This window comes from Antechinus flavipes, chromosome 1, assembly GCF_016432865.1.
Source record: "Antechinus flavipes isolate AdamAnt ecotype Samford, QLD, Australia chromosome 1, AdamAnt_v2, whole genome shotgun sequence".
NCBI lineage: Eukaryota > Metazoa > Chordata > Mammalia > Dasyuromorphia > Dasyuridae > Antechinus > Antechinus flavipes.
In genome coordinates, this window is record NC_067398.1 from 194,374,622 (window position 1) to 194,390,453 (window position 15,832).

A 15,832-nucleotide genomic window follows, 5' to 3' on the forward strand; every position below is an offset into this window, starting at 1 on the left:
CTGGGAATAAAACTCCCAGAGAGTCCTAGAGGGGACAATGTAAATGCTTTAGGCTAATAGGCTTTATGAAGTTTTATATATCTATTTAAAAATGAGAGAAAGACACTAAATGAAGAACTTTAGCTCTCTTCCACCTCAAGCAATTCATAAGTTAACAAAATAGCTAATTATGAAGACAAATACTAGGAAATATCAATAAAAATTAAAATATGACACAAAAAAAAGACTGATTTGCACACTACAATTTTATTCCCCCCCCCTTTTTTTTATTTGAACACTACAATTTCATTCTCCCTTTTTTCTTTTCATATCATTTGCCGCCTGTATCCCTGAGAAATAACAGTGCTTTGGTATTTGGAAAGAGGAGAATATAAAGGTATATCAGCCATTTTTACATGGGGAGAAGTTTTCTTTAAGACAGTTTCTCGATCTTCCCCATGGCAAAGTCTCTCACTGTGTTCCAGAAACAGACTTTCTTCCAAAGGACCAGCGTGGATCCCACCCAGCTGTGCATGCTGAGGAAAGAAACAACAGGTTTATACAAATGACCACTTGCTTTGTATACCAAAGATTTCTAGAAACAGATTTAGAATTGAAAGAAACTTTAAGAGATCAATCTATCTAGTAGAATCTATAATGAAGTAGGAATGTCTACTTTCAACTGATTCAATGTCTATACTTATGGTAGCCTGTTCTACTTCTGGACAAATTTAATTATAAGTTTGCCTTTTATTAAGAAGAAATCATCTTTTCATGTATTGTAGTTTTGCCCTTTAAAATCAAGCAGAACAAGTCTAATCTTTCCTTCCATATGATGGTCTTCCAAATACTTGAATATTATAGTCTTCCCCTCAAGTCTTCTCTCCTTCAGACTAAATAATTTTTTTTCATCATTTTGATTCCCAGAAGTACAACTAGCTTTTTGATTCCCGACACAAGCTTTAAAAAAAGTGTCCCAGCTAAGTAACATTAAAAAACAAATCTTAAGCCAGCTTTTAAAGATAGTTCTAGTAAAAGAGAACTTTGGAAAAACTTGAGGACACAAAAGTTAATGGGGAAAATATGCCTCTTGGGAAAGAGGTAAAGACTGTAAAACTATTAATATACCACAGGGTATAATTGGAGAGAAGATAAAGAGATAGACTGGGATATTCTCTCTTTTTTTCATATCATTTGCCACTTGTATCCTTTAGAAATAACAGTGCTGGGATAGAGACTAGGGCGAAACTAAACTGAGGCACATCTTCCTACGGGAGGTTAAGAAGACTCAGTAGACAGATCTGGTGTCATTATCATACCCCTGCCTTCTTTCCAACTTGTAGTAAGGTTTCTCTTAACAGGAGCTATCCATCCTCACCTTTACCTTTTTCATCATTCCCCAGTCCAACTCTTAGCATAGGGGAGCAGCAAAGTAAGTTGGACATCATTGAATAAACGATTACTATTATGTAATGGAAAAAGACATTCCTGCATTGTTAGTCCGTGTTTTTGTGTTTTTGTGGAACAATTGTGATAAAATGACTTGGGTGGGATCACACGACTAGTAAGTATTATTTGTTTGAGACCATATTTGAACTTCTGGGAATGTAGCTATCCCATTGCATTGCTATTCTGAATCAAAGAATATGATCAGTTTTCAGTTTGATTGCTTTCTAAATGTACAACTCTAATTTGATTTAGCAAAGCAGACTTATAGAAAATTAACTTCTAGTAAGTTTGAGATATTTAAAATTATCCAACTATAGAAAATATATTATTTATTATTTATTAATTATTGATTAAATTAATCAATAAGCATTTATATTAAGCATCTGTACTATGTGCCAGTCACTAGGCTGGAAATAGAAAGACAAGTGTTGCTATACCTCTATCTCTTCTCAGTATGAAAATCTGAGTTTTTTTTTTTCCATAAAAGTTCAAGTTTCATATGTGCAATGCAGCAATATATTTTCCATTTGTAGAAAGATACAGAAATCTCTGCTTCTGGGTCTTCATAGTTTTTTAAATTAAGTTTTTATATTTTTCAATTAATGAAAATCTGCCCCCTGCTCTTATGTAAGAAGAAAAATAAAATCCCTATTACAGATAAAAATTAAGCAGAATAAGTTCCATATTGTGTTTTTGCTTTTTAAAAATCACCTTTGATTAAAAAATGAAATGACAAAAAATAATTTGCAAAATTTTTGAATAGGTTGAATTGTCAAGTTTTGCCTTAAAATACACTAACATTTACCATTGTACTCTAACAGTATTTAAAAATGTAGGTATTATATTGTGCTCTTCAACACAATGAGTCTTGCTTCTATTTCCAAAAATTACCATATGCGGGGGGCTTGATTTCTCAAAGTGGAGATAAAGATAGAAATAACTTTTGCGTCCTATCTTTGTTTATACTTTTCCATTGAACATATCAATGGCATTTCAAACATTTTATGTTCAAAATTATCAAAGAATCAAAGATCTAGAGCTGCAAAGGATCACAGATAGCAGCTAGGCCAGTCTGTAAGAGTAAATGGGAGCCCAGGGAGATTTGAGTCCAAAACCATATAAGTGATAATTATCAGAAATGAAATTTAAACCAAGTATTGTAACCCCAGAACTAATGCTCTTTTGTCTCTTATAAAATACTTTCTCAGAACTCATTTTCCCACCCATCCATATTTCTAATTCTCCTACATTTTTCAATGGTACCACTATCTATCCAATCACCTAGATTGATAAACTTGATGTCATTCTCAGTTTTTCCTCTATTTCTCAGGCTACATATCCAATCAGCTGCTAAATCTTGTTTATTCTGCTGTTGAGACACCTCTTGGTTGAGAAGGAACCAGCATACCTAGAAGCAGTGGGGCAGAAACACTATTGGCTGTGGACACTTGCAGGAGGGTAGAGCTTTTGGTTTGGAGTCCCAGGTCAGAGGGGAGAGCTGAAGTGAAGGTAGAGGCAAGATCCTCTCCTACCCCAGGGTTAGAGATGCTTACACTAGTACTACTCATATAAAAAAACAAACAAGCCCACAAACAAGCAATGAAGAAAGAACACAACTATAAGAACCTTACTATGAGAATAAAGATGATAGAGGTTCATCTTCAGAGGAGGATAGTGAAGTAAAGAAACACTCTTCTACCCAAAAAAGTAACTTTAGACACATGTCCATAAATAATTTATAGAAGAGCTCAAAAAAACTTCAAAAATCAGAGAGATTGAAGAAAAACTGAAGAAAAAAAAATTATGAAAAACAAAGTCAACCAACTTGAGAATGAGATAGTTTTAAACAAGAAAATAATTCTTTGAAAATTGGAATTGTGCAAGGGGAAGCCGTAAGAGACCAAGAAATAATAAAACAAAATATTAAGAATGAAAAAGTAAAACGTAATGTAAAATATTTTATAAGAAAAACAACAGATCTCAAAAACAGATGAAGAAGAGGAAATGTAAGAATAATAGGATTACCTGAAAGCTGTGACCAAAAAAAAAAGAACCTTGACACAATAATTCAAGAAATAATCAATGCCTTGGAGTGATAGAACACATGTATGTATGTGTATATAGATACCTGATATATAACCTGAAGGTTATAGCATCCTCCAAAATCTATAGAAGGATGTATAGATTTATGGCACTGGGATAAGGTATATAGATTAATAAAGGGATAAATGGCTCAATAAAGTGGGATACAAAAAGGTGTTTAGATTAATGTGAGTGGTATAAGTTTTGTTGAGAGGGAAGGAAAGGAAGGAAGGAGAAGATAGAGAGGGATCCATGGATTGGGAGAGATTAAGCAGTAAGATAAATTAAGGAGTAGAATTAAAGTAGAAGAGTTAACAAGGATAGGAATAAGAGATATACACAAAGACAGTAACAAGGATTAGGAGTAGAAATTAATAGAAATTTTTAAAAGGAAGGACTAGTAATAGTTGATCTCAGCGTAATGCCGGAGAAACTGAGCAAGACAGAGATTAGAGACCAATTTAATAGTTTATTAAATGGAGAGAGATACTGGGACCAAATGGATCCGTGATTGGTCTCAGGGCTGAACAAGACTATCATCTCAAAGAATCCAGAACTGAGTATTGGGACAGAAAGATTTTTATAGGATAACAAGAACAATGACATAATGGGGGAGGTACCTGGATGGGGATAACCTAATAGGGGGAGGCACCTAGGATGACACAATGGAGGGAGGTACTGGAGAGATTGCTAATATTCTAATGATGTCTAAAATGGATAGGCCTTTATCCTGTCAAACATTAAGAAGGAATGATTATAGCCTTAAGATATAAAACTTTATCTCATCAACATTAAAAGGGAAAGGTCATAATCTGAGGCAGAGTAACTAAAAAGGACAATGGAGAAACTGGGTCAGGACATTAAAAGGGAACTGTGACATAACATCAGAAAAAGCCAAATTTAAAGATATAATTACAAGAGAAATCTGCATTATATGTCAGCCATATTATTGTTTTAGATGCATATTTACATATGGTCAAATGTGTCTGTATATATGTATGTGTGTATGTATACATGTAGGTATATGTTTGTATGTATATGGATATATGTATTGGGGGAAAAATATGTATATATGAATACATCCATGTTTAATTGTAGTTTCCTGGGGGAGGTAGGGAAAAAAAGAATAAAGTAAAAAGTGCACAGCAGAGAACAAAAGAATAATCTACAAGAAAGCAAAGAAAATATTGACAGTCATGAATATATCTTCTGTTATTATTTATGTTTCTTGAAATTTATTGTTAAATATTTTGAATACTCCCTAATGATCTGCTGGGTACATGACTATGTTGTGGTTTTTAAAAAATTTTTCCTTTTTTATCTTTTTCTATTTTGTTTTTTCTTATTTTATATTTAGTTTTAAAGACATACATGTATGTACATGTGTGTGTGTGTGTGTGTGTGTGTGTGTGTGTGAGAGAGAGAGAGAGAGAGAATTTAGCCTTCTGGAAAAAGCATTTGGTAAACTATAACACCCAATCCTAATAAAAACTAGAGAACATAGGAATAAATGGAATTTTCCTTAAAATGATAAATAGCATCTATCTAAAACCATCAACAAGCATTAGATGTAATGGGAATTAGAAGTATTCCCATTAAGATCAGGAGTGAAACAAGGATGCTCATTATCACTATTATTCAGTATTGTACTAGAAATGTTAGAAAGAAATTGAAGGAATTAGAGTAAGCAATTAGGAAACAAAACTATCACTCTTTGAAGATGATATGATGGTATATTTAGTCAATGAAGTAAAAAATTACTAGAAACAACAACTTTAGCAAAATTGTCAGATATAAAATAATATAAATCATTTGCATTTCTACATGTCAACCAACAAATCCAATAGCAAGATAAAAACCCCATTTAAAATAACTATAGACAATATAAAATATTTGGGAATCTACCTACCAAACCTAGAAACTATATGAACACAATTTCAAAACACTTTTCACACAAATAAAGTTAGATCTAAACATTTGGAAAGATAGCATTTGCTCCTGAGTAGGCCAAGTTAACATAATAAAAATGACAATTTATCAAAATTAGTCCACATATTCAATGCCATATCAAACTGCCAAAAAATTACTTTAAAGAGTTCGAAAAAATAATAACAAAATTAATTTGTAAGAACAAAAGAACAATAATATTAGGGGAGTTAGTGGGAAAAAAATGTTAAGGAAAGTGGTTTAACTGTACTAAACCTAAAACTATGTTATAAAGTGGCAGTCATCAAAACCATTTGGTATTGGTTAAGAAATAGAGTAGTGGATCAATGGAATAGGTTACATACATAAGATATAATAGTCAATGACTTTAATAATGTACTGTTTAATAAATCTAAAGATTCCAATTTCTGTAATAAGAACTCCTTATTTGACCACGGAATATTGAAAAATAGTATGGTAGAAAATAATTGACCACCACCTCACACTTTATACCAAGATCAGATCTAGGGGTTCATTATTTAGAGAGAAAAGGTGGTGATATAAGCAAATTAGTAGAGGAAAGGATAATCTATTTGTCAGTCTGTGGAGAAGAGAGGAATTTATGGCCAAAAAGAGAACTAAAGAACATTATGAAATGAAAATAGATAATTTTGATTACATTAATTTTAAAAGTTTTTACACTAAGTCAATGCAGCCAAGATCAGAAGGGAAGCAGAAAGCTGGGAAATAATTTTTATAGTCAGCATTTCTGATGAATACTTTATTTCTAAAATATATAGAGAACTGAGTCAAATTTATAAGAATGCAAGTCATTCCCCAATTGCTAAATGGTCAAAAGTTATGACTAGAACATTTTCAGATGAAGAAATTAAAGTCATTTATAATCAGTTAAGAAAATGTGGGGTAGCTAGGTGGTGCAGTGAATAGAGTACCAGTCTTAGAATCAGGAGATCCTGAGTTCAAATATGGCTTCTGACACTTAACACTTCCTAGCTGTATGATCCTGGGTAAGTCACTTAACTCCAATTGCTTTGCCAAAAAAAAAAAAAAAGTCCTAAATCATTACTGATTAAAGAAATGCAAATTAAGACTACTCTGAAGTACCACTCCATACTACTCAAGATTGGCTAAGATGATAGCAAAAGATAAATATTGGAGGAGAGTGGGAAAACTGTATTGTTGATGTAGTTGTGAACTGATCCAACCATTTTGGAGAGCAATTTGGATCTATATCCAAAGGACTATAAAATTGCATTCCTTTTGATCTAGCAGTCTCACTATTGAGTCTGTGTCCCAAAGAGATCATAAAAGAAGAAAAAAGGATCCACATGGGCAAAGATGTTTTTAGCAGCTCTTTTTGTATTGGAAAGGAATTGGAAAATGAGTGGATGCCCATTAATTGGTAATGACTGAATAAGTTATAGTATATATATTAATAAAATATCATTGTTCTATAAGAAATGATGAGCAAGCTCATTTCTGAAAAGCTTGTAAAGAATTATGTGAATTGATGGTTAGTGAAGCAAGCAGAACCAAGAGAACATTGTACACAGTAACAAGATTATGTGATGATCAACTATGATAGAATGGACTTTTCTCAGCAATGGAGTGATTCAAGACAGTTCCAATTAGACTTGGGAGGGAAAATGCCATCTACGTTCAGAGATGAGTCTATGGAGACCGAATATGGATTGAAGCATAGTAGTTTCACCTTTGGTTGTTTTTTCTTTCTTATGTTTTTTTTTCCCCTTTTTGTCGGATTTTTCTTGTATAACATGCCAAATATGGAAATTTGTTTAAAAGGCGTATATATGTTTAACCTATTTCAGATTGCTTGCTATCTTGGGGAGGGGGAAGGTAAGGCAGGGACAGAGAAAACTTTGGAACATAAAGTCTTTCAAAAATGAATGCTAAAAACACTCTTTAAGTGCATTGAAAAAGTAAAATACTATTGAGAAAAGAATTTATCCTGCTACTAATAGTGTAATAAAATCTTTACCTCTTGAATTGGAGGTCTAAATCTACAAATTCTCTTAAGATATCTTATGACACTGGCCTGGAAACCCATTATTTTGGGGTTCATCTTCTAAACCCCCAAATTTGCACATTATCTGTGTAGTCCATGGCTGGTGTACTCCATCTTCTCACCTCCACCTTTTGAAACTTGTAGTTGTCTTCAAATTTCAGTTTAAATGCTAATAAAACTGGGGTTTGGATTTAATCTCTAATGTTGAGCATCTATGTGATCTTGAGCAAGTCTCTTAACCCCCCTCCCCATCTCAGTTTCCTTAAATATAAAGATTAAGAAATTAGATTAGATATCCCTTTTCAGTCCAGCTCTATGATCCATTCTATATAACACCTTTCCTCATCCCCAACTTGTTGTTTGTGATATCTGCTTCTCTCCCTGCCCCATCAGGGGCAAGAACTTATTTTTGTTTTTGTACACCCAGTGCCTAGCAGAGGGCCTTGGTAGATAATAAGTACTTAATACTGTTGAATTGAATTAAATTGTTCTTTACTCTTCCATTTACTTATACAAATTAAAACTTTTAATATACTTACTAGGATATGAAAATGCATCTTAGATCGTTATAAGAGCTCAAGTATTGAAATATGGTTAAATTATGTCTACACATTCCATTTGAATATATAAATCAGCTATGTAATAATTATATAACTATTAATTAAATATGTTTGTGTATATGTGTGTACTCAAACACACACTCTTATATACAAACATATAGACATATATACACATACATATACATATATATGTGTGTGTTGTGTATAAATACCTTTAGATGAACTTTTCTGAATTTCATGTCTTGTTTCCAGTTCATCACATAACGCCTGGGAATTAGCCCTTGTTTCAAAGAAAATCTTGGCAAGTGGATCCGGTTAGGCCTGGAGAAGAGAGATAGAGAAAAAAGGATATCTAGAAATTAAATACACTGAAATACAATGTCCTAAGGTTCAGTGAAACCGATGGCAAATGTCTGATCTTTGTTATGCTGCAACCACCCAGTTTGGGGTGTTGGGGGTGGGGAAAGTAAGACACATAAAAGAAAAGAAGTTGCTTCTAGATGGTATCTTGAAAAAAAAACAAAAACTAATTCTTATGTGCTAAAAATAGATTCAATGAAACAGTTACCTGCTGCATTCTATCACAAGATAGAGGAGACGGAGTTGCTCCTGTAGGATATTATCTTTTCACCTTGAAAATTGCCTTTGTTTAAACCAATGTTATTTGGGGCAAAATCGTGGGGGAGGAACAGTGAATTCAGAAGGAAGTGAAGGTCTTAATTTTCCCTAGGTCCTACACTCCACACCACAAATTTAATTCCTTTAAGATAAAGAATTTTAATTACCTTAATGTAATTCCTCCTCTTTCCCAAAGGAAGCCATAACTTGTTCCCCAAAAAAGTCTTAATCTAGTTTCTATATAATCCATAGAGTTTGGGATAATTAATTCTTGGTATTCTTTGAATATTTTCTGTCACTACTTCAGAAGTAATGTCTTTTGCGTTAGATGCCCAGAGAGTCATCAAACTGTTCCCTAATTTCTGTTTTAGATATTCTCTCTGTTCTTTTCAGGGACAATCTCATTCTAACAATTCCCTTATTTTCTCACCATTTCTCAAATTCATCCTTTTTATCACAGGAAATGAAAGGTGTAAAAGATTCTTTATCTTCTCCTGTTGAAGCAGCGTCCATCACTAGATGTCCTCTAGAGCAAACTCCCAACAGCCACTGACTAAAAAGATCTTTGCTCACTGATACATTCTCTGTGATGAATTTGGAGTTCCTGATGGAATGATGGGATTTCTGTTTCCATGGCAATTTTTATCCAGCCCAATAGCAACAGATTTGTAGAGTTTCAAGTTCTGAGACATCTTTTCTAGAGCAAGGATGGGATGGGATTTTATAGGATAGGATGAAAAAAATAAGACATTTGTATGAATTATTCTAATACAAGTTCAAACATAAGTACTAAAATTTGGTTGAAAAACTGTGTTACTTTTCCTTTTCTCAGACACTCAAATCATTCTAAGACATGGTAGGGAAGGGGAATGTGCTTGATAAGAAACAAAATATTGTTTAATTGGTAACTAACTAGTGACTTGTGTACGGTTCTTTTTGCTCTCTTATTTGACCTTCAAATTTTCATTTATATTAATGAGTTTTTCCTCTTGTTTTGCTTTGATTTTGTTTGGGATTCTCTGGAGCAGTGGTAAGCTAGTCACTTCATAATGCTAAGATATGTTTTAAGTAGTAAAGCACTGGCTTTAGCTCCTTCTGTTCTAGTAAAGTGCAGAAATGATTCATTTATTTTTTTCTATTATTTTTAGATATGTAAATTAATATATATATATATTTATTTAAAACAATATTGACATAAACCAGTTAACTGCTGCATTCCGATATTGTTATATTGGGTCTATACTGTTGAATTATATGAGCAAGACAGCAAAAATGTGAATTAACAATTTTTAATAAAAAATATTAAAAGTGCATAGTGACTTGAGAGAAGAATGAAAAAATATGAAGAAGGAAGCTATCAGTTCTAGTTGGGGAAATCCAGGAATGATTTTGTAAGAGATCTAAACAAATAGAGAAATGAGAATAATACATTAGAAAACAAATCCCATCTTGATTAGAGGAAGGTATATACACAGACACACAACTTACTATTGGCCAAGTACTATGCTATATGCTTTGATAATTTTTTCAGATATTTTCCTTTTGTCTTTGTCTCTCTGTTTCTAGCACAATATATTGTAAGAAATAGGTATTTAAATGCTTTAAAAATTGAATCTATGTGTCTTGGATGATTGGTCCAAAGTCACACAGCTGGTAAATGGTTCCTTGCTACTAGAGAAATCTTCTTAAAGCATAAAACTTTCAGTGATTCCCCATTGCTTATAAGATAAAATTCAAACTCCTTATCCTGGCATTTAAAGCTATCTGATTCTAATCAATCAACCTTTTCAGCTTTATTTCCATACCCTTTTTGGTGTAAATTAGAATATCCAACAGAAGTAGCTGGTGGTATAGTCAAGCTAGAAAGTCCTGAATTTATCATCTAACCTCTTCCTCAAGTGTAAAATGGGGGTAAAATTAGCACCTATTTCCCAGGGTTGTCATGGGGATCAAATGAGAAAAAAATTATTCACATTTTTGCTGTCATCTAACAATAATATATATAAACAATTTGTCCATATTTAAACAGGCTGTCCATGTTTAAGTTCCTTAAAATTGACTTTTTATATTGACTCTTACATGTTCATTAAATGTCCATTTTTTCTCATTCAAAATTATAGATAATTTTGCTAGATATAATATTTTTGGTCGTATGCCTAGTTCTTTTGATTGTTGGTTGATATGATTCCAAGACCTGCAGTCCTTTATTACAGCTGTTGATAAGTCTTATATAATTCTAATTGTAGCTCACAGCATATTAAAATTTTTTTTTCTTGTTTCTTGCAAAATTTTCTCTTTGATCTGGGGGTTTTGAAATTTGACAATAATATTCCTTTGTGTTTTCCATAAAGAATCTCTTTGAGAGATTTGTCTTTTTTTAAAAAGATGTTTCATATTCTATTCTATTTTCTTATTCTTTATAATCTTGTATTGTTGCTTCTTGGTCTCTCATAGCTTCACTGGCTTCCTCTTGCCCAATTCTAATTTTCTTTTTAAATATTTTTAATAAAATTTTTCCCCAAAATTTTTATTTTCAAAACATATGCATGGATAATTTGACATTGATCCTTGCATAGCCCTGTGTTATAGATTTTCTCCTCTTTCCTCCCAGCCTCTCCCCTAGATGGCAGGAAATCTAGTATATGATAAACATGTTAAAATATATGTTCAATCCAATATATGTAAACATATTTATACAATTTTCTTGCTGCACAAGAAAAATGAGATAAAAAAAGAAAGTAAATGAGTAAGAAAACAAAAATGCAAGCGAACAACAAAAAGAGTGAGAATGTTATGTTGTGATCCACCTTCAGTTCCCACAGTCCTTTCTTTGGGTGTAGATGGCTCTCTTCTTCACAAGATCATTGGAACTGGCCTGAATCCATCTCATTGTTGGAAAGAGTCATGTCCATCAAAATTGATCATTGTATAATAGTGATGTTGCCATGTACAATGATCTCCTGGTTCTGCTCATTTCACTTAGTAGCAGTTCATATAAGTCTCTCCAGGCTTCTCTAAAATCATTCTGTTGGTCATTTCTTATGGAACAATAATATTCCATAACATTCATATACCATAACCTATTCAGCCATTCTCCAACTGATGGGCATCCACTCAGTTTCTAGTTTCTTGCCACTATGAAGAGGACTGCCACAAACATTTTTGCACATGTGGGTCCCTTTTCCTCCTTTAAGATCTCTTTGGGATATAGGTCCAATAGAAACACTGCTGGATCAAAGAGTATGCACAGTTTGATAACTTTTTGAACATAGTTCCAAATTGCTCTCCAGAATGGCTGGATCCATTCGCAGTTCAACAATATATTAGTGTCCCAGTTTTCCCACATTCCCTCCAACATTTGTCCTTGTCTTTTCCTGTCATCTTAGTCAATCTGAGAGTATAGTGATATCTCAGAGTTGTCTTAATTTGCATTTCTCTGATCAATAGTGATTTAGAGCACCTTTTTATATGATTAGAAATAGTTTTAATTTCACCTGAAAATTGTCTGTTCATATCTTTTGACCATTTATCAATTGGAGAATGGCTTGTCAGTTCTAATTTTTGAAGAATTATTTTCATCTTTGAGATTCTGTATCTCTTTTTCTAGTTGGTTAACTTTTTTTCTATAAGCTTCTTGTTTTTCTTGGATGGTTTTTATTTTATTTTATTTTTTTTAGTTTTTCTTCTAAAATTTTAGTTTACTTTTTTCATTTAGTATTTCTTTAGTTTCTTCTCATTTGATTTTTAAATTCTTTTTTGAGTTCCTCTATAAATTCTCTCTGGGCAGGGAATCAATTCATATTCATCATCTTCCCAGAATTCTTCTATTTCTAATTTTTTTTACTACCTTACATAAACTTAAAGTTTTTGTCTAATTGTTTTGCTAAAAGAAATGTGCTTTTGCTTACAATCTTCATTCCATATAGCTAAAAGATACTCCACTTCTTTTTTTTGTTGTTGTTCTATTATGATGATTTTTTTGATTTTTTTTTTAGTTTTTTAAAACTTTTTATTTATAAACTATATGCATGGGTAATTTTACAGCATTGACAATTGCCAAACCTTTTGTTCCAATTTTTCCCCTCCTTCTTCCCATCTCCTCCCCCAGATGGCAGGTTGACCAATACATGTTAAATATGTTAAAGAGATACTCCACTTCTAACACTATAACATTTCTGTGCCTTGTGGTTGATTGTAAATAACATGGAACTGATGTAACTTGGCTTTTTTCTTTTATTTCAACTGTCTTGTAACATTTCATATAGTAGATTCAGGATTCTGATCCATCTTAGAGTTTCCACGGCCTCATTCACATCAATTATATCAAATTTTTATTTTAATATAGTAACCATCATCTTTTTTTGAGTTGGCAATTTTTATACTTACCAGCTGTGTGATTCTGAGCAAATCATGCACCTCTATTTGCCTCAGTTTCTTCATCTGTAAAATAGGGATAATAATAGCACTTTACTTCTAGGATTGTTGTGAGGATCAAATAAGATAATACTTGCAGAGCATTTAGCATAGTGCCTGGAACATAGTAGGCAATATATAAATGCTAGCTATTACTGTTAGTAATATTTTCCTTTTTATCTGAAGTATTTTTCTTTTATCCATTTTGTTAAGGGTTCCTTTTAAAAAGAAATTGATACAACTGTTGGTAGTAATATGGTATTCATCAGCACAGCACATCTACATGCAAGGAATGATAGGTAAGTGCAGACTGAAATCCTTGACAAGTCTTCACAGATTTCATTAAATGAATTTTGGCATGCCTTAAGTGAGAAATTGTATTATTTTATAATTTACACTAGGTTCTGGGGTAGCCAGAGGAATGTTGTACCTCTTGGCACCAGCTAATTTGTAGTAATACATGTATTATATGTAAGACAAAGTAATGATGACTAGCAGAGAACAGGTATCCAGAAAAAAGTAACAAATACTTTACATTCCAGATTCAGAATTGTACTATCTTCAAGGGTCCCAGGCAGACCTGAGTAAGACAGTCAGAAAAACTTGGTGTAGTTCTGTTATTTAAAAAAAAAAATTATAGAGGAAAGAAAAGGAAAGGGAAAAAATATGCTCACAGAAAATAAGGACAAGTTGGAAGAACTTATTATTTCTAAATTGGGGTGAATGAGAAGAAAAAGTTAAAACATAAAGGGTTCACTCACTGAAATGAGCAAAAAGAAGATAGCATACAAATATAAATAATTTGGTGTAGAAATATTAAACTTAACATAGAAAAAATGAGTACAAAGGAGTTTAAAAGGAAACCTTCTGATAAAGCGTAATGGACTCAGAATGCAGATGGAAACTTTTTTTTTTTTTTTTTTTGATATGGCCAATGCAAGAATTTGTTTTGCTTGACCATACATATTTATTTATAACAGATTTTTCATTGATAGGGAAAGGAAAAGAGGATTTTCATGAAAATATTTTTTTTATTAAAAAGAGGAATTTCTGGGGGTAGAGCCAAAATGGCATAGTAGAGAAAGTGCTCCACTGAGCTGTCTTAATATTACTTTCCAAACAATTTTAAAATAATGCTTCAAGTCAAAATCAAATTGTAGAGCCAACAAGAATTCAAAATAAGCCATTTTTCCAGCCTGATGGCATGGGAAGTCAGAAAAGCATATTAATGACATGAGGGAGGAAGTATCCTACATGGAAGAAACACCAGTAGTGGGACTAAGTGATGCTGAGAGAAGCAGCAAAATCTCTGGGAGATTTAAGGCAGAGATAAGAAAGAGACTTGGCGATTGATCAGGAAGAAATTCCTGAGGCAGAACTAGATGAAGGAACAGACATTGTTTGGCAACTCCATTGTTTTTACCCATTTCTGGATCATAGTTCAATTAAGAGGGAGTGAATGAAAGCTCTGAAGGATAGTAGTAGCACTTCAAGTTTTTGCTAGAGTAGTTACATGGAAGCTCAGCTGTCTACTTTCTATTCAGGAACTGATTTGGCAAGAAGTCCTCCCTGCAGTTGTTTATGTGGTTTCCATGCCCTGGCACAAAGCTCTAAGTAGGTGAGAAATATGCATAGTCTCTTCTGTTCACTAATGACCAAAGATATAACTTTTCTGAAATTCTATTCAATTCTTTAGCTTCTTTCTGTTTGTATTTTTCTTATATTTGTGTAACTCTAATAGGAACCTCTTGAAGCCCTTAACAATGAAAAAGTTTTTTTTCCTTTTTCCTTTCTTATTTTCCCTTTAACTACATTGAACTTTTCCTTTAAATATTTAGATGTAACACCATTCAATGTTACTGATATTATTTCATTGTTTATGGCACTTTAAGCAAAATGTAGTTTTCCCATCTTGTCCCTTTTGATCATGATCATTTTTACTATTGTGTGAGATATTTGTTTTATGGAAATTGACAGAAGCATAGCAGAAATGACTTCTTATCTACATGTGGCTTCTTTATTAAAAACTGACCTTGTTCTAGGGTATAAAAACCACACAAACAACTGTAGAGAGGACGGCTGTCTGGCCAAGTCAGTTGCTTGAATGGGAAATAGACAGCTGAACTTACACTCAACTATTCTAGCAAAAACTTGAAATACTTACCAGACAAAATGATTTTTAAAAATATGGTCAGACAAACCCAAAAATTCTAACTTTTGGGATAAGATTTCATTATTTGATAAAAACTGCTGGGATAACTGGAAATTAATATGGCAGAAATTAGGCAAGGACACACACTTAACACCATATACCAAGATAAGATCAAAATGGGTCCATGATCTAGGCATAAAGAACGAGATTATAAATAAATTAGAGGAACATAGGATAGTTGATCTCTCAGACTTGTGGAGGAGAAACAAATTTGTGACCAAAGATGAACTAGAGACCATTACTGATCAACAAAATAGAAAATTTTGATTATATCAAATTAAAAAGCCTTTGTACAAACAGAACGAATGCAAACAAGATTAGTAGGGAAGCAACAAACTGGGAAAACATCTTTACAATTAAAGGTTCTGATAAAGGCCTCATTTCCAAAATATATAGAGAACTGACTCAAATTTATAAAAAATCAAGCCATTCTCCAATTGATAAATGGTCAAATGATATGAACAGACAATTTTCAGATGATGAAATTGAAACTATTACCACTCACATGAAAGAGTGTTTCAAATCACTATTGATCAGAGAAATGCA

At 32.6% G+C, this 15,832-nt stretch overlaps 1 protein-coding gene across 1 annotated transcript; it reads right to left on the reverse strand.

The window, feature by feature from the left end:
- Positions 1-226: 226 nt before the first annotated feature.
- On the reverse strand, positions 227-9,244 carry TEX43 (testis expressed 43). Its single transcript, XM_051982533.1, has 3 exons — positions 9,092-9,244; positions 8,256-8,364; positions 227-515 (listed from the first exon to the last, which is right to left on the reverse strand). The coding sequence occupies exons 1-3, from the start codon at positions 9,172-9,174 to the stop codon at positions 306-308; spliced, it is 402 nt and encodes a 133-aa protein (XP_051838493.1). The 5' UTR covers positions 9,175-9,244; the 3' UTR covers positions 227-305.
- Positions 9,245-15,832: the final 6,588 nt, after the last annotated feature.

What these genes read in the sequence shown, in the direction of transcription:
- TEX43 (XM_051982533.1), bottom strand. Translation starts at nt 9,174, where the DNA reads ATGGACGCTGCTTCAACAGGAGAAGATAAAGAATCTTTTACACCTTTC. An exon ending in AAGGATGAATTTGAGAAATG is followed by an intron (nt 8,365 to 9,091) that starts GTGAGAAAATAA and finishes TCTCTTCTCCAG; the next exon opens with GCCTAACCGGATCCACTTGC. An exon ending in TCAGAAAAGTTCATCTAAAG is followed by an intron (nt 516 to 8,255) that starts GTATTTATACAC and finishes TTCTTTCCTCAG; the next exon opens with CATGCACAGCTGGGTGGGAT.